Raw genomic sequence first — 20,393 nt, 5'->3', positions numbered from 1 at the left:
CTTAAGTGTCTTTCAGCCTTTTTGATTTCCTCTGTTGAGAATTCTTTTTTTCAGTTCTGTACCCCATTTTTTAATAGGGTTATTTGGTGTTTTGTTGACTAGTTTCTTGAGTTCTTTGTATATTTTGGAGATCAGCCCTTTGTCAGATATAGGAATGGTGAAAATATTTTCCCAATCTGTGGGCTGCTGTTTGGTCTTATCGATTGTGTCCTTTGCCTTATAGAAGTTTGAAGAGGTTCCATTTATTAATTGTTGCTCTCAGTGTCTGTACCCCTGGAGTTATATTCAGGAAGCGGTCTCTTATACCAATTTGTTCAAGGGTACCTCCTACTTTCTCTTCTAAGAGGTTCAATGTGGCTGGATTGATGTTGAGTATTTGATCCATTTGGACTTGAGTTTTGTGCATGGCAACAGACATGGGTCTACCTTCAGTCTTCTACACACCCTCATCCAATTTTGCCAGCACCATTTGTTGAAGATGCTGTCTTTGCCCCTTTGTATAATTTTAGCTGTTTTGTCGAAAATCAGGTGTTCATAGGTGTGTGGGTTAATATCAGGATTTTCAATTCAATTCCATTGGTCTACCTGTCTATTTATATACCAATACCAGGCTGTTTTCAGAACTATAGGTCTGTAGTAGTGCTTAAAGTCAGGAATGGTGATGCCTCCTGAAGTTCTTTTATTGTATAGGGTTGTTTTGGTTATCCTGGGTCTTTTGTTTTTTCATATAAAGTTGATTACTATCCTTTCAAGGTTGGTGAAGAATTGTGGTGGGATTTTAATGGGGATTGCATTGAATCTGTAGATTGCTTTTGGCAAGATTGCCATTTTTACTATGCTTATCCTACCTATACAAGAGCATGGGAGATCTTTCCATTTTCTGGTATCTTCTTTAATTTCTTTCTTTAGAGCCACAAAGTTCTTATTATATAGGTCTTTTACTTGGTAAGCATTATCCCAAGATACTTTATGTTGCTTGTGGCTATTGTAAAGGGTGATGTTTCTCTGATTTCTTTCTCTTCCTCTTTGTCATCTGAAAAAAGTAGGGCTACTGATTTTTTTGAGTTTATCTTGTATTCTGCTAGTTTTCTGAAGGTGTTTATCAGCTGTAGGAGTTCCCTGGTAGAGTTTATTGGGTCGCTTATGTAAACTATCATATCATATGCATATTTTCTAGTATAACTAAAATATTCATTTTCTTTAAAGATATACCATTATTTTAGATCAAAAACTTTAAATTTTCTCAAATTTGACAACATTTGCAGTGGAAAATATAGAAATATCATGTAATGGTACCTCAATCTGATATACCTTAGGCTGTCTCCCAAATTATTAAAATACTTCAAAGCATTTTAAAGAATTTTTGATACTTTAATGTATATTAGGTATTTAAAATTATATGCTCTCTTAGGAAATGGTGTTAATTTATCATGTAGAAAATTAATTTTCTGTGTTATATTTTTATTCCTTACTCTCTTCTGTAATGTTGTCTTGATTATACTGTTCAATAAATAATACAATTTTGCACGTAGTATAGACAAATGTTTAATCCCAGTTGATTAAAAAAATCATAAAGCAATATAGCAAGTATTGAGTCATATAATGAGTTATGCGTAATTATGCTTTCACACAAAGTTTGGAAATTATTATAAAGATACCTTAACAGGGTGGCATATACTGAAGATTCAGGAACATGAATACCTACATATGTCCTGGTTCCTAGTCTATAGCAAATATTAAAAAAAAAATCTCAGTATCTTCCCTTTCAGTTTGTTTTCTTTAAAATTGAAATGATATCATCATTGCTGTCATGGAGTTATTATAAGAAGTAAATAATTAAAGGACTTAGAGCAGAGCCAAAAACCATAGTAAGGGCTTGGGAAAAAATCAGCTAGAATTATCATTTAGTTAATGGAATTTAACTAGGTGTCTATACTGTGTCTTTAGAATAAAATCAACTGAATATCATCCTTATCTACAAATTATATAATAATTAAAATCACAGTATGATGTCTATAGAATTAATTTACTGTGCTTACATGATTCTTTTGACTATCATTCTATCTACCCAGAATTCTCAGACTATTCTCTCCTTTGCAAGGGAACAAGATTTTCTCCTCTAAATATTTAGCCTCTTAATATTTTGTATGCATTTTGGAACTATGGATATGTTAGTACCACACTGTAACCCAGAAGAGGCACTTATATATCTCAGAAGTTTTTAATACTTTCTTTATTTTGATTGAGGTACCATGGCTTCGAATAGAGCCTTGATTGATTCCATTCACTGCAGTATTTATTTTACATTCAAAACTATCTGCCTGGCAGTGCTGATTCTTTCATTACAGAGTTGACTCTCTTGCAATATAAATTTTCAATATGTAGTGTTCATTAATATTTGTGTGTTCAGATTTAATATATGTGAACTACTTTCCAATATGAAACATGGTTAAAAATAGTTAAAGGTAGTTGGGGGGACAGGAAAAAAAACCAAAGTAAATATGGCTAGAACAAGAATACACAGTAGAAAAGATGATATTAGGCTATGGCTACTCCTCATTCTAAGTCATGGAGGTCCCATCAATAGAATAGACTCTTCAGATTTGTGTTTTCTAAAATATGAAATTGGAAAGCCAGGGAAGGGAATTGTTCATTGATAGAATGCTATATACAGATCTGTCATACACGTAGTCTTCTATTTGCCCATAAAGAATAAATTGTGAATTATATATATATATATATGTGTGTGTGTGTGTGTGTGTGTGTGTGTGTGTGTGTGTGTACAATATATATAAACTTACCCTAATTACAGCAGCTGAGAGTAATCACAATTATATCTAACTCTGGACATACTTACAGGATAATATCTGATTCCTATCTGTTTTAACTAATGTTTCATAAAACAGAACATTTATTGTTTCTTTCAAATAATCTTCTGTTATTCAATGCAACACAGAAAACTTGGGAACATACATTTCAAAAAATTGAAAATAACAGAACAGATTTACACTCTGGCTATTTTCAACTGTTCACCAATTTTAGCTTTGAGACTTGAAAAATGTATTCTACCTTAAGACAACTTATAACTGCAAATGTGTCCTACTATAACAATATTCAAGTTTTTAAAAACAGGTTCAGCATCATGGGTCATCAGGGAATTTCAAATAGAAATAATAGTGAGCATTAATAATTTCCAAAAGTACACAACATTAACCATCATAAGTATTGGTGAGGAAGAAAACAACAAGGATTAGAATGTTCCCAATACTTTGAAATACTATTTTAACTAAAAAATAGTTTAACATGACTATTACTTACCAAAGACACAGCGACATGTTAACCCTAGACTTGGTGCAAATGGTGGTTTTGTAGGTCTTTCTCAGAATTTTCGTTTCTTTACCAGTTAAATGGACAAATAACTGAAGCACATATGCACAATACATCATTATTGATCTCTCAGGAGAAATGGGCTATCAAGCCTAAAAAGCACATGAAAGAATCTGAAAAGCACACTACCCAAATGATGTAAAATTAATCTGAAGAAATTAAATAATGTGTTTATCCATGGATATACAATTCTGGTAAAGGTAAAACATTGGACATATTGTAATTGTACATGGTTGGTATGATTTATGAGAGATCAATAGTATAGCCTGTGCTAATACCACATTCTATCTGATCCTCCTCAAAATATAACAGGATCTGAATTCTACTTGTACTTAGCAAGGTTGAATATATTCAATGACAGGGGTGGTTCTACACACACACACACACACACACACACACACACACACACAAACAAACACACACACACACACACACATAGTATTGTGCTTGACTTAAGTTTCTTATACTCAGTCTGTTCAACGTTCCTTCTCCCTCCCTTCATTGGATATCACTTTAAACAAAAGGATAGTTTTTTTTTTTTCATTCTCAATATTCCTGAGTCATATTGACATTCATGCCTTGACCTGAAATCTACTTTCAAATGTTTAACTCTATTACCTCTAATTCCTAATTTAGGCTGTATCTTATATTGTACCTCCTTAGTCAAAGTTTCCAGAGACGCAAGTCAATTTTTGCGCGTGTTCTCTTGTCTAACCATGTATTTTTTCTATTTTGATCTTTTGATAACTAACTTCCACCTGAAGTTCTGTGTTCCATTTATGTATGTATTGTCTGTTACAAGATCAATGCCTTGGCTTTAATGATTTCTCATTCATGTATAGGTGAAGCTGGGTCACAATAAGAACACAAAATGACATAGAGTGTCACAATGTTGAACATCAGACTGTCTCTGTGTTTTAAGAGTGACACAACTCTTTCTTCTTAAATTCATTGTAGCACTTGTAACTTCATAATTATCTGACAAATGTAGTAATGTGAGTTATTAGTATTCTTCCAAGTTATACACAGTAATAAAAATTTTAGATTATTTTATATTCATAGATCTGTTTGAAAAAGGATACTAGGCTTTATATAAGTAGTAAAATTTGCATTTGACTATCTTAATCATGTTATATATATATTGATATATATAAGCATATATATGTAGTATATGCATATGCCATAAATATAGTATTAATTATTGTGTATTTATGATCATAAATGGTGAGGTTTTTAATAGTTACTTTTTGTAAGACACAATTATTCCTTAAGTGGTATCAATATCTCCTTTATTAATATTTCAAACCATGTTTAAAAAAATAAGAAGAAAATTAGATTTACTGTTTTCCTAAATAATGAAAAATTTCTCTTTTCTAAGAAATTCAATTGCTCTGATGCTGTTTCCTGGTTGACTGGTTGACTGATGTGTTACTGTTTCATGTTTAATGTTCCAGGAAGAGCCCTATGTCCTGTTTAAGAAGTCTGACAAACCTCTCTATGGAAATGATCGATTTGAGGGCTATTGTATTGATCTCCTACGAGAGCTATCCACAATCCTTGGCTTCACATATGAAATCAGGCTTGTGGAGGATGGAAAATATGGAGCCCAGGATGATGTTAATGGACAGTGGAATGGAATGGTTCGTGAACTAATTGATCATGTGAGTATCTTTTCCCACTACCTGTCATCTTTGGATGTTTTAAATATTTTTGAGTCATCTAATTCAAAGCATATGTTTTTGTCACTAAAACTAAACAAATTCAAGAAGATACTATATCCCTCTACGAATGATGTGTGTACTAAATTATCTTGAATTAAGAGGTTTAATATTTGCAGATAGCTGGTCTTAGTGATATGATTTCCCAGCAGTGAATTCATTTCCACAGTGCTCACTTCTTAATCATCAGAGAATAAGTAATGCAAACGCTAAATTTCTTATTCTAGGATATGATACTTTGAGATAAGATAATAGCATTTATATTAAAAGAAACATGAAATAAAATAAAGTATAAAAAACAGAACACAGTTTTGAAGGTGAGGGTGTAATGATTTTACTAGACCCAAGATAAATGATAAATGGGTGTTTACTGGGAAACACTTACACAAAACATACAAAGAACCACTGTAGCATTTCCCTGCCCTTCCTACCAGTTTGGCTGACCAAAGAGAAAAGACCCACACAAGGAAGACCACACCTTATGCTTCCCTATTTCTGCTTCCATTCACTTGAAGACATACTCAAAAGGATGTGGCCACCATTACAGGCAAGACCACTATAATTCTCCTTTTAGTCTAAGGAAGGTTTTTAGCGTGATACAAAAATTATATACAATGATAACAAATGTAAAGCATATTCCTGGAAACAGAAAGCTAAATATACAGTAATTAAAACCTACTACCAGTGAGAGCAACATTGAGCAATAAATATATACTACATGTCCAGTGTTACAGTATTAGGGTAAAGTCATGACAGAGCATACTCTGATAGCAGTCCTAATCTGGAAATCTAAATCTTGTCTATCTAAGACATAGGAGGATATGGCTATGAATTTCTAGTCTTAAAGCTCATCTAACACCTGACAAGTTTATCTCTTGCAAGCCGAGTTAGGAAAACATGTACAGGTTCAGCAGTTGAGAGGTGGGGGCAGTTCTTTGCCCAAGAAGCCAGTAGCTGAGGAGAGAATGGACTCCAGATGGAGTGTCAACACTGCCTAGCATATGCTCAGGAATATCTGGGTGCTGCAGGAACAATTGTATCTCATGTCAATGGAGAACTAATATTAAAACATTTAAATGTCATATTCTGCAGGTCTTTGAAGTGTTTGAAAATCAAGTATCTGCCTGAGTAACCTCATAAGTGTAAGAAGTATGGGAAGCTATAATCTGTAATTATCAGAAACATAGTTGCTCAATGACTAAAGCTTCCTAAAATACTTTAGCAAGATAAAATTGAAATGTCTTGACTAGAGGTTGAACTGTAAAGTGCAACTTGGTAAAATATCCTAAGTTGTGTCAATATACGAAATATTCACATAAAATTAGCTTTATTTTTGCGTGCAAAATATTGTAACCAGAAAGAAAACCCTACTCAGTCAACATATAAGAATCTAACAATGCAATAGTTGCTAAAATTAGTTCCCAATAAGATATGTTAATCCCAAGAAGATATGTTAAGATATCCCATCCTACCCATACCCTTCCCATCCATATCCCTAAACCTATCTAAAAGAGATACCAGAAGCTGACCATCACCTTCCATCCCTGACTCTACACAATTAAAAATCAACCCTAAGCAGGTAACAAGAGAAAAAAAAAAATCCAAACCAAATTATCCTACTGCAAACTATGGGGAAAAGGGACCTTGTTTTTCAGAATTACTCTCAGCTGTAATAGGGTGATGCTGACTCCATGGAATCTCTAAGAAAAAACAAAGCAACAGAAAGTGTGGTGAGACTAGCTCTAACATTTGTAGGTAGTATTTGAGTGGCAAGATATCCTTGACTAAAGTTCCTTTCTGAAATCTGGTCAGAATAATATAAGAAGGTACACCATTCCAGATAGCTGGTCTGGAACTGTCTAAAGCAATATTAGTCCCAATCTAGTCTTAGACTAATGTTTAGTAGTTCTAAAAAAATCTAGTTGAATCAAGTGGAATCTATGAAGCAGGGCCCTATCTTCTTTCTGGAGAGTTCTGTGATTGCTGTTAGGAATTTTTACTGTTCATTCTGGAAGACTTAAAGAGTATTATTAGCACAGAAAATTTATCTTTTATAAGTAACAATAATGATGAAAACAAGTACGAGCAAAATTAGGATTTTAGAGAGATAACCGAGTTTCTTTCTGTCTTATACCAATTGGCTTTTTAGATATGAGGCAGAAAGTCTGCATTTTATTTTAACAACATTCTTGAATTTACAGAAGTAAATCCAATTACAACTCCAAATCCAGCATTAGTTTTACATGAATTGGAACTACCCAGAGTAGTAGGAAGTAAGGAGGTATAAGATTTAAGGTAGAAAGATTTTATACAGAATAGATATCATTACCATAAGGCAAATTCTTCTTAGTTTATGGTTCTTTATGGATAGCTATTCTTTCTTCTTTAGGTATTTTAGGCGTCTATAAGTCCAGTGTCTTTTGGCTTCTTGAAGGTGGGTGTTTTCTCTTTTTCTGTAAAGACAAGTACATAACAATTCCCCTACTTTGTGAGGTCTCCATAACTCATGGAAATATATATATATATATATATATATATATATATATATATATATATAATTATTTCTGTCATCAAGAGATTTCTCCTGTACAATGGATCTTGATCAACTTGGATAGTATCCAAAGTTCTTCCTCTTCTGCAGAAACAAAGGTGATACCTCTATCCCAATATAATACATATTCTGCATATATAAAGTACACTTGCTGATTAACTCAGAAGATTTTTTCCTATTGTCCAATGTCTTTCTGTGGCTGTTTTTCCTTTCTCATCAGCATTAGAAATGGTTAAGTTTAGTAAAACATTATGTAATCTCTTTTTGGGGATGGTGGTTCCCCCTGCTTGTTTATACTGTGATTTGTTCTCTCAACGATTGGTTGCACTGTATGATTGTGTGGTATACCAATAATATCCTTTATGTTATAATAATTATAAAATTGTTTAATTTCCTAGAGGCATATTGTGTCAGAATTTTGTTTGTTTTTATTTTGTGTAGCTATAGCCATAGTAGCCATTACCTCTAATAAGTGTATAATAACAGAATCATTCTTTTCAGATCTCAGAGAAGTTGCTCATTTGAAATCATGGTTCACATATTTTAATTTTTCAAATTCTGCATAATGAAACACATCTATTTTCTAAATTTCATTTTTATGATTACAATCTGTTGGTAAAGGAATTTGGTTACACAAGGAACAAGTAGAACTTTTTTAAAAAATTATTTCCTTATCTTGATGCCAAATGATGGGGAAAAAAATCCATTTTTATACCTTTGCTCTCTACCTGGTGAATTTTATGTTATTGTTGTTTAGTTTTGTTTGGTTTGGAATTTTGACTCCCCCATCATACTTAATAATAATAATCAATCAATTTCATCATTGCTTTGAAGCAAAAGACCTGGCAGACCTGTATGGGATGGCAGACCTGTATGGGACCCTAAACACACACACACACACACACACACACACACACACACACACACACACACACACATATATATATATATATATATATATATATATATATATATATATGATGAGTCCTATTCCTGATTATATCTAGTAAATGTATAAAGCATGAAGTTAATTCTGCATCATCAGGAATAAATTCAGCAGTTTCAAAGTATACAACAACTCTCTCTTGTATATTAGGAGTTGGTAACTGAGTAGGATCCTTTCAAGATCTGTGAATAATTGTTCTGGGATTTAGATTGGGATTAAGTTGATTCTGTAGATGACTTTTTGTCAAGATTGCCATTTTTACTGTGTTTATCCTACCTATCCAAGAGCATGGGAGATCTTTCCATTTTCTAGTATCTTCTTTAATTTTGTTCTTTAAATACATGAAATTCTTGCTATATAATTCTTTCCCTTGTTTGGTAAGCATTGTCCCAAGATACTTTGGTGTTTTTTTTTTTTGTTTTGTTTTGTTTTTATTTAAGGCTATTGTAAAGGATGATGCTCCTCTGATTTCTTTTTCAGCCCCCGTTTCATGTATATGAAACTATACATAGTAGGGCTATTGATTTTGTTTTTGAGTTAATCTTGTATCCTACTAATATGCTGAATCTTTTTATCAGTTGTAAGAGTTCCCTGGTAGTTTTTCTGGTGTTTTATGGAAATATCTTATCATCTGCAAATAGTGAAAGTTTGACTTCTTCCTTTCCAATTTGTATCCCCTTGATCTCCATTTGTTGTCTTATTTGATTTAGCTAAAATCAAGTACAAGATTGAAGAGATATGGAGAGAGTGAGCAGCCCTTTCTTGTTCCTGAGTATAGAGGAATCGCCTTAAGCTGCTCTCCATTCAGTTTGATATTGGCTGTTGGTTTACTGTATATCACCTTTATTAAGTTCCTGTTATCCTTGATGTCTTCAAAACCTTTATATGACATGGTGTTGGATTTTGTGAAATATTTTTTTAATCATCTAGTGTGATGATCGTGTGGTTTGGTTTTTCTTTTTCAATTTGTTTATGTGGTGGGTCACATTGATAGATTTTCATATGTTCAACCATCCCTGCATCCCTGGGATGAAGCCTACTTCATCATGGTGAATGATTTCTTTGATGTGTTTTTGGAATCGATTTGCTAGTATTTTATTTAGTATTTTTGCATCAATGTTCATTAGGGATATTGGTTTGTAGTTCTCCTTCTTAGTTGTGTCTTTGTGTGCCTTGGGTCTCCAGATAAATGTAGCCTCATAACAAGTGTTTGATAATGAACCTTCTGCTTGTATCATGTGGAACAATTTGAGGAGTATTGGTATTAGCTGTTCTTTGAATTTCTGGTAGAATTCTGCACTGAAACCATCAGGCCCTAAACTTTTTGTTGTTAGCAGGCTTTTGATGAGTGCCTCTATTTCATTAGGGGTTATGAGTCTCTTTGAGTTGCATATTTGTCCTTGATTTAATTTTGGTGATAGCTATCCAGAAATTTGTCCATTTCCTTTAAATTTTTAATTTTGTAGAGTACAAGTTTTCAAAGTACGAACTGAAAATTCTCTGGATTTCCTCTGTGTCTGGTGTTATTTCTCCCTTTTCATTTCTGATTTTGTTGATTTGCATGTTCTATCTCTGCTTTCTGGTCACTTTGGATAAAGGTTTGTCTATCTTGTTGTTTCCTGGAAAAACCAACTCTTTGTTACATTGATTCTTTGTATTGTTTTCTTAGTTTCTACTTTATTGATTTCAGCCCCCCAAATTGATTATTTCCTTGTGTCTACTCCTCAGGGGTGAGTTTGCTTCTTTTTGATCTAGGGCTTTCAGTTGTGCTGTTAATTCTCTAATGTGACTATCCTCTATTTTCTTCATATGGGCACTTAGTGCAATAAACTTTCCTCATAGCACTGCTATCAAAGTGTCCCATAAGTTTGGGAATGTTGTGTCTTCATTCTTTTTTAATTGTAGGAAATATTTATTTTCTTTCTTATTTATTCCTTGGCCCTGGGATGGTGCAATTGTACATTGTTCCATTTCCATGAGTTTTTAGGGTTTTTGCAATTTGTGTTGTTGTTCAATTCCAACTTTATAGCATGGTGGTTTGATAAGATACAGGGGGATATTCCTTTTTTTTTTTTTTTTTTTTTTTTTTAATCTGTTGAGGTTTATTATGTTGCCTAGTATGTGATCAATTTTAGAAAAGTTTTCATGTGGAGCTGAGAAGAAATTATATTCTTGTGTGTTTGGATGGAATGTTCTATAGATGTCTATTATACCCATTTGAGACATAACTTCTGTTATTACTTTTGTTTCTTTGTTTCTGTCTGGTAGTCCTGTCTAGTGGTAAGAGTGGGTTGTTGAAGTCTCCCACTATGAGTGTGTGAGGTTTTATGTGAGCTTTGAGTTTTAGTTATGTTTCTTTTATAAATTCAGGTACTTTTGTATTTGGGGCATAGATGTTCATAATTGAGACTTTGTGCTGATGGGTTTGTCTTGTGATGAATATGAAGTGACTGTCTTCATCTCTTTTGATTGATTTTGGTTTGAAGTCTAACTTGTTAGATATTAGGATAGCTACACCTACTTGCTTCCTAGGTCCATTTGATTGGAAGATCATTTCCCAACCCTGTACCCTGAAGTAATGACTGTCTTTGAAGCTTAGTTGTGTTTCTTGTATCTAGCAGAAGGATTGATTCTGTCTTTGTATCCATTCTGTTAGCCTGTGTCTTTTTATAGGTGAGTTAAGACCATTATTGTTGAGGGAAAGGAGCATTTATTGTTAATTCTTGTTGTTTTAGAGTTGTTATTGGTTGTGGTATTGTGAGTATATTTGTACATCTTGTTCTTTTGGCTTCTGGTAAAGTAGGATTATCTATTAGCCATTTCTTAGTTTTTATTCCAGAACTTTCTGTATGGCTTGATTTGTGAATATGTATTGTAAAAATCTGGCTTTGCCAATTGAATATCTTATTTTCTCCATCTATAGTGATTGAGATTTTTAGTGGTTATAGTAGCCTGGGCTGGCATCTGTGGACTCTTAGTATTTTAGAACATCTATCTAGGACCATCTGTCATTGAGAGTTTCCATGGAGAAGTCAGGTATAATGTTGATAGGTCTGCCTTTATATGTTATCTGACATTTTTCCTTCACTGTTATTCTTTATTCTGTATGTTAGGTGTTTTGATTGTTATGTGCTGGGATTTTTTTTTGTCCTGTCTATTTGGTGTTCACTATGCTTCTTGTACTTTCATAGGCATGTCCTTCTTCAGATTTGGAAAGTTTTCTTCAATGATTTTGTTGAATATGTTTTCTGCACCTTTGAGCTGGACATCTTTGTCTTCTTTTATGCCTATTATTCTTAGGTTTGGCCTTTCCATGGTGTCCCTCATTTCCTGCATGTCTTGTGTTACAGATATGTTGGACTTAAGTTGGTCAATTAATCTATTTCCTCTAGTTTATCTTCAGTGCCCAAGATTTTTTCTTCATTTTCCTTTACTCTGTACTGCTTCCATCTGTAGTTCCTGATTGTTTACCCAGTTTTTCTATTTCCTGCATTCCCTCAGTTTGTGTTTTCTTTATGGTCTCTATTTCAGTTTTCAAGTCCTGATGTCTTGAACTGTTTGAATTATTTCATTCATCTATTTGATTGCTTTTTCTTGGCTTTCATTACTTTATTTAAGAGATTTGTTCATTTATTGCACTTTTTGTGTGGTCTTTTCCTCTATTTTTTTCAATTTATTGTTTTTTTTTTTCTTCCATTTCTTTACAGGATTTTCTCATATTATCTTTGAGGACCTTTATCATTTTTATGATGTTATTTTTAAGTCATTCTCTTATACTTCATCTGTTAAGGTCTATTTGGTGTAGCTCATATCATCTTTGAGGACCTTTATCATTTTTATGATGTTATTTTTAAGTCATTCTCTTATACTTCATCTGTTCAGGTCTATTTGGTGTAGTGTCCATACATTCTGGTGGTGTCATGCTTGTTTTTCAATTGTTGGGTGTTTTCTTGTATTGCCGTCTTCCCTTTGCTTCTTCCAGTGGGTGCAGGTGGACTTTCTCTCTCTTTACTCTACGTTCTCAGTGGGTATAGGTGGTTCTGGAGTTCGAAGTATGTAACTCTGGATGATCCAAATGCTCTTGGAGATCTCTTCTCCAGCAGAGGGCTGGCAATGGAGTTCAAAGATCAGGTGAGTGAGGCCTCATGGTGGTCTCACATGGTTAGGTGGGTCCAATGTAGTCAGAGCAGCCCAGGAAGTTCCAGGGAGGTTGGGGGTTGTTGGACTTGCACTCTGGCCCAATACTCACCTGGAGCACTGGTGTATACAATTCTTAAACAATAAAGTTAAATTTTTTCAAAAGATGCAAGGTGGGTCATGTGACACAAATTATGTTTAAATGGGAGAAATCTATTACAGTACTATGATTATTCTTAGGATATCTAGAAGAGTGAATTTTAAATTTACCCATTTTAAAGACATAGTAACAAGTTAAACTCATGTATATGCTAACTATGCTGATTTAATCCCAGTCACTCACATTTATAAGTCTAAACATTATATTTTATCTTACGTTCTAGTTGTTGTGATACTGTAGGCAAAATATCAGTCTGAAGGAAGGAGGTTTTAGTTTGTATTACCAGCCCTATGTCATATTTCTGCAAGAAGCTAGAGAAGAACTCAAAGCAGGTTACTGGGGCAGGATCTGAAGCAGGGACAACAGAAAGCCACTCTTTATTGGTTTGCTTTTCACCTAGTCTGTCATCTCCCACAATGGTCTCTGACTTTGCACATTACACATTAAAGAATGAGAGTGTAGATATATATGCCCATAGACCATTTGATGGAAGCAATTTATCCATTGCATTTCCCCCTTTTAAGATGATTCTAGTTTGTGTCCAGTTTAGAAAATCTAACCAACATAATTTATACATATTATGCATTCATTAAAATGTAATCAATACAAATTATGCTATTTAATGTGGAGTACATATGAATAAATAGAATTTAATTCTATAGCTGGACTCTTCAAGCATCATCACATCAGCTTGGGGATGATGACTCTAATTTAGAACATGGATGCAGTATGCATGACTTCCAAAACCACATGGCAAGTAATACTCAGGGCAACTTCTATGATTATCAGAGTCATTACACAGATATCATTTATCACATAATACTTTATATTTCCTATTAAAAACCATTTATACCTCAATATCATTGCTATTAAAGTAGATTATACTCAAACTAGTTCATTTGTTGTTGTTGTTGTTTTAAATCCTATCCTTTGTTACTTGAAGTTTTTTTGTATGTGTGTATGTGGGGGGGAGGGTTGAAAGAAAATACGTAAAAACAGCTTTTTGTTTTTTTTTTTTTAAAGAAAAAACAGAGTGAAGAAGAAAATTTATATCAGTGTATAAACAGGATAAAATCAGTAGTCTGTTGTTACCTAATTCACACACATTTTATATCATTTTTTAAAGAAGCCCCACAAGGCCCAGTAGTCCAGATGTCTGAGGACTTTTCAGCATGTAGCTATGGCAATGAAATTGGTATTTAACATATCAAGCTCTTTATGACTCATAAATGAGCCTGAAAGGACCTCAGTGCACTTTTCATTGCCTTCTGATGGCTCTTTTATTATGCATCAAGAAGGAAATCAAATGTTGGGTTTTCTAAAAACTTAAAAAGGCTCTGGGTATTATTACAAAAATGGCAAAAAATTGCAATTAAAAAAGTAATTTCTTTGAAGAGGTGGTAAAAGTGACCTGTATGGCTTCAAACTGTGATAGTATGACTTTGAATTTTCTGGCCTAGCTTATTAATGAGTGAACAAACAAGGAAAAAACACCACCAAAAATGAGAAATATGAATTTTAAACCAGGTAAGATTATTATTAACTAGTTTCAGTAATATTAACTAAAAAAGTAGACGTGTGGGTTTAATCATCATTTCTTAGTATCCCAAGTTGATAATGGTTAATGATAAAATTTTCGGCTTTCTTTTATTATAAACATAGTGTTACAGATATAGTTTAAGGACATTAGTTTTTCAAGGGGGGCAAGGGAGGCAAGGAGAGGGAACTAGGATCAACACGTAAAATAAGAAAAAATAATAAATATATATAAAAATAAACTTGGTCAGTTTTGTAATTTTTCAAGTCAATCATAAAAAAGATTCACTTTACCCACATTCATTTGCAGATATAACCAGTCTTAAGAGTGACTCTTTCCTACTGACATGAACTTTAGTACTTTGTTAGAAGAGGGCATCATTGGATTGAGAGGTATTAGACATCAGTCCTGCCTATTGGAGATGTGTACTAGGACAAAGCACTGCTGAAGAGTTCTCCTGATGTCTCTTAGATGTGGAAGAGTTTCTTTAATGGTATATAAAAGAAGGAGTTGTTGAGCATTAAGTGTGTACTTTCAAGGGCATTAAATACTGAGATGTTTGTTCTCAAGAGGTTTTAATGTTTAACATCTGATGAATAATTCTGTTTCTCTATTATATCATTTATAAACTGAATTTCTTACCAGTTTAATTTCATTCATATGGTGGTAACAAATGGGATCATACTTGGTTAATGTGTCAATTTCATGGTAACTTGTTCTTCATTTCCTTAAATTTGGTAGTTTTTGAAATTAGGAAAATCATGACAGTATTAAAAAAAATATAGTGTAATATTGCTGAAGACACCATGTACTTTAAATATAAGGCTCAGAGGTTTCAGTGGTAGAACTGAAGTGATTACCTCCTGCCTGAAGAATTAGCTTTCATGAAACTAAAGTCACCATGCAAGCTTGCAAAGGAGATAGGTAATAAACAGTTCTACCTAGGTTATAATGCCTATAAACCATATAAGTGTCAGTGTGGCAAAATAAATATATTGGAGCAGTAGTGGCATGCATAACTTGGCTACATACATCCTCTTTCTAACTGAGCTTAAAATGCATTCCACAAGAAGAAAATAAAGCCTAGTACTTGAAACCTTGCTCATTAGCGAGGGCTAGTGAAGTCATGATGGGTCTTGGAGAACAGCCTACAATCACTACTTTACCAAAGCATCAGAATCTGTGACTATTCTTATTTGTCCCCAATTTGTCTTTCTTTATTTATACTCACATGTAACTCTTCTCACAATTCACCAAAGAAACTTTTCTTTGTAACAGACAAAGATCATTAAAGAAAACTAAAACTAGTTAAAATATAAAATTATGAAATCTAGGGCTATTGAATACATCTACAAATACTCCCAAAACTATTGGTTATTGAACATTGAGAAAGTGAAAGTGGAAATATCATAAGAGTCAGAAGATTATGAAGTTTGATGAAACAGTGAGTTCAGAAGCTACATACATAAATTCTCACTAATATGACTATCTAAACATGAGTTAACAAGGACAGCAAAAATAAACATCAAAGAAGATGGAGGAAAGACTATGAAGTTTCAACTATATGCAGAAGACATAAGTAGCTAAGGAATGTTAAGAATTGGAGAGTCTTTTACAGAGATGGTCACAGTAATTATCTAATAACAAATGTTCAGATGGTAACATTATACAGAATGAATAAGTTATATTTAATAATGTTCATATGCATATACATATAGGTATTATCAACAACATATTTAAAATGAAACCATACTTTTTAAAGATTATAAGGAAGGGAATATAAGAGGGGAGAGAGCAGAAAAATTATTTATGTAATAACCTATTTAAGAAAACCAAAAGGCTTTGAGATTTACATCTACACACCATTTCCAGTCCCCACTCTCTGCTTCCAGCTGCAGGGTAAGGATGTGAGTTCTTAGCCTCCAGCTCAAGCTGCCATGTGTAGCATACATCCATCTGGAACCAAAGGTCAAATTAAGCTCTTTTATAAGTTGACATATACATTATATCACAGCAACAGAAAATGAACTAATACATGTAGTGGGATATTCACTTTGTCACCTTCTGTGGCACTGACCACGCCCATGGGGGGGTGAGCCAGGGGCGGAAATGACTGTGGAACTAGGTCTGAGGAGGAGCCTGGGAACACTCTCTTGGTGGCTGGAAGGAGAGGAGAGCATTCTGTGGAACTTGCTGGTGGTCATCTGTCTAGGTTATAAGTTATTTCTCCCTGAATAAACATCTATTTGGCCTATTTGTTTATTCTGATCCTTATTAAACTGTAATAAATACAAATCCATAATGTTTTACATCTGAATTAGCTATTTCATTTAATTAAAGATATGTATGAAATCTAAAAGTTATATTATCATTTAAATCCATAGTGCAATATGATAGGAAGGTATCATGGATACCTACAGCTGTGAAGGTAAGGTATTCTTGGTACCTACAGTTCCGGGATATTGAACACTGAGGAGAAAGGAATAGTGACTGTTGGGAAATACAGCCATACCCAGATCTTTGTTCCAGGGGGACCGTCTTCCCACAGGATGTGGCTACCAACCCTACTCCTCTGGAAGAAAGCCCTTACTGCAGGCTCCTCTTCACTCTGCTAAGTGAACTTCTCAGCAGAGATGTCCATTGATTCTCTGCTCTGCTCCAATAGGGAGTTTCCCAGCAGAGATGTCTGTTTCTTTTCAGCTCTGGACTAAATAGTTATTTCTCCGCTTTACTCAACTAAGGGGAAACACCAGCAGAAATGTAGCAGTCTACTGTTTCCAGTGAAAAGTTGGCGCTTCTGTGGTGCTCCCCTAATGAAGTTTTCCAGCAGAAGTGTCCACTGCTTCTCTGCTCTGCTGTGGCGAAAAAAGATCTTCACCAAAATCTCATTCAAGAGATTTATTTGGAAGGGAGAAAACCAGGAGACTGGCTGACTCTGGCCTAGCAGAAAATGGCAGCTGCTAAATGAACAGGCACAGGGCTTATAATGGGCTTCGCAGGGGCAGTTTTTTCCAGGGAAGCGGTGGGCTGTTGTTCCTGGGTTTTTTTCATAATTTCACAAATTTCCTTGAGATTTTTGTTGTTTCTTATTCAGCCTTGCTTGGATGTCAATAATGATTTAAGGAAACATTTGTACTAACGGTCCTCATGTGTCCCCCTCCTGAGTAAAAGTCCAAGGGTAGATGGTGTATTACCAATGTGTGCTGTTTTGTCAACAGTTTAACAATGTTAATGTTAAAATGCTTAACAGAAGAGAATATAGCAAACATTAAATTAAAAAAAAAGAAATGAATAGAAAAATGTGTGGGAAAACTCAGACCCAATGCTTGTAATAAAAATAAAATAGAAACTTAGACCTATCTCTTCCTTCCTTCTTTCCTCCCTCCTTCCCTCCCTTCCTTTCTTCCTTCTCTCTTCCTTTGTTCCTTTCTTCATGAGCTTTCTTTTATCCCTCATGTTAAATTTAAAATGATTAAAGAGTTCAGACAAGTATATTAGGAAAGGTAATACAGACAGGTGCTATAAAAACTATTATAATTCCGATATGCACTATATTATATTTTGGTTCACTCGAAAATATTTGATAAGAAATACACAACAGCCATTTGTTGAATGTCTATTCTTGGAAATGCTCTGTGGGACCAGTTACTTATTTTATTTTTGCATTTATTCTATAACTTCTTATCGACTCTGGGAATTTCACATCAAACCACCCAATTCCTTTCACCTCTTAGTCCTCCCTTCCTCCTCTCATCCCTGCCAAGCTCCCCATAAGGAAACAAATTGACTAACCAAGCAAGTGAACAAAAGCAAAGCAAAACCAAACAAAAACAAAAATTAAAAAAAAAAAATCACAACAGAAGAGTCTCTTTGCTTCTTCTTTCCTGCTTCTCTAATATCTCTCCTTTCGTCCTGGTAGCAATGGAGGCTTCATTGTGCCATGTTATACCTCTTTGTCCTGTAAGATTTTCTGGCAAATGTCTATTACAATGAGTTACTGGTCTGGTTCAAAGTATCTGACTTCTTGTACACCGTCATCACTGGGGCATCTCAGATATCCTGTGGCTGCCATTAATCTTGAAGATCTTGTGGGTATCATGGCACTAGACTAGGCCTTTCCCCAGCTCCAGCAGGTCCTACCTAGGTGGGTCAACCCAAGGCCTGGCTGGTGACCTGGATAATAGCCAAGCTGGTTAGTCTGGACCCCTGGGACCACCACCTCAGGCTAGTTGGTGTAATCAGCTCCCTACATACATGCTCTCAGGGTTGTTTCATTCGGGTGTGTGGTGAGGGATGGAGGCCATCTCTCTATCATGCAGGGGCCAGCTTTTCAAGGCCTAGCAAAGCATGAAGCATGGTTCACTGATTCCATCTCCCATGGTTCCTAGGGTCTCTTGGGGTGACAGGACACAGATACCCAAACATACCCCAGCTGTAGCTGGACCAGAGACCAGGACATGACCTTTAGCACCAGCATGGGCTCGGTATACATCCTGGCTCTGGGTGGAAGGACTGGCCACTCAAGTGGCAATGGTTGTGGCTCTAACTCTGATCCTCTAGACTACAATGTTTTATAGACTTCTACCACTAAGCAATCTTTGCATGCTATGAAGTGTTATAACTTTGAAATCTTCCTTTCACATTTTTCATTCCTTTTATTTTTGAGATTATAATAAAATTATAAAAATTTCCTTCTTTTTTTCCAAACCCTCCCAAGAACTTCACTTTCCCCCCCTTTAATTGTTGGTACATGTATATCTATGACATATTGTCAGAATTTTTAAACAAAACTATTTTCCTAACAGTAATATCTTGATAAGTTGCTATGAATTATAATATTATGTAAAAATAATAACTTTTTTGTATTTGGTAATTGTAAACTCTTGGATGAATATTTCTCATGTATGGTACTAGAAGATTCATATGATTCCTGGTTTGAGTAAATTAAATATCTACAGAAAATATTTAGACATAAATACTATAAGAAAAAATTTCAAAGCTTAAAGAACAGTAAAACAGCATGATTTCTTTAGGTTTCTACAAATGCATAGGGTCTTCTATGGATTCTAAAAAATTATATAATTTTTTCCCACAGAGAGTAAGCCACCCGATTAGTTCCTCACAGTTTTGTTAATGGGGAGAATTTCTGAAAACAAGCTTTCCAAATTTTGTAAATTAACAAAATGAAGTAGAATTGGATGGAAAATGCTTATAGATGGATTTTGTTAACTGAAAAATAACATCTTCCATAAAAATGAAAATAAAAATATGTATTAAGGCCAAAGGGTGCTCAAAATAGTTGCCTATAAGCTTGTGTAGAACACTAGTGTTAGTTTTTTTCCTTTTTTTTAAAATTTAAATTTGAAACAAGGTTGTTTTACATTTATGTTCCAGTTCCTTCACCCTCTCATCCTCCCCTATCACCCCCACTAAACCCAAGCCCATCCCCTTTCTGCTCCCCAGGGAGGGTAAGGCCTTCCATGGGGAGTCGTCAAAGTCTGTCATATCATTTGGGGCAGGGCCTAGGTCCTCCCCCATGTGTCTAGGCTGAAAAAGTATCCCTCTGTGTGAGATGGGCTCCCAAAATCCATTCCTATACTAGGGATAAATACTGATCAATTCCCAGGGGCCCCACACACTTCCCAGTCCTCCTAACTAACACCCACATTAAGGGGGTCTGTGTTAGTCCTAGGCTGTATTAGTGGTATTTTAATCAAAATCCAAAAATGTGTAATTGCTTCAGAGGATAAGTTTACAGTGGCACAGCTGGAACAATGGGTTTGAAATTTTCATAGTGTGATTAACATCTGTTATTAGCAGATAGTTAGATGAAATGGGATATTTAAAATGGATACAAACAAACATAGCATTTGACCAAGGGCCTATTCTTTACAACACAGAAAAATCTAAACCAAAAAAAATAGCAAAGGCAACATGAAACAAAAGGTATATTAATG

At 34.4% G+C, this 20,393-nt stretch overlaps 1 protein-coding gene across 1 annotated transcript in view; it reads left to right on the top strand.

The window, feature by feature from the left end:
- The window catches only part of Grik2 (glutamate ionotropic receptor kainate type subunit 2), a 628,441-nt gene that overhangs the window by 421,721 nt on the left and 186,327 nt on the right, over positions 1-20,393 (top strand). The window contains exon 11 of the mRNA XM_051206151.1: positions 4,842-5,048. Within this exon, the coding sequence (XP_051062108.1) occupies positions 4,842-5,048 (207 nt within the window). The remainder of the gene's footprint in view (positions 1-4,841; positions 5,049-20,393) is intronic.

Source organism: Phodopus roborovskii, unplaced genomic scaffold, assembly GCF_943737965.1.
Source record: "Phodopus roborovskii unplaced genomic scaffold, PHOROB, whole genome shotgun sequence".
NCBI classification, from domain to species: domain Eukaryota; kingdom Metazoa; phylum Chordata; class Mammalia; order Rodentia; family Cricetidae; genus Phodopus; species Phodopus roborovskii.
The sequence above is the reverse complement of the archived record's forward strand: the minus strand, read 5'-3'. Positions and strand labels throughout refer to the sequence as shown.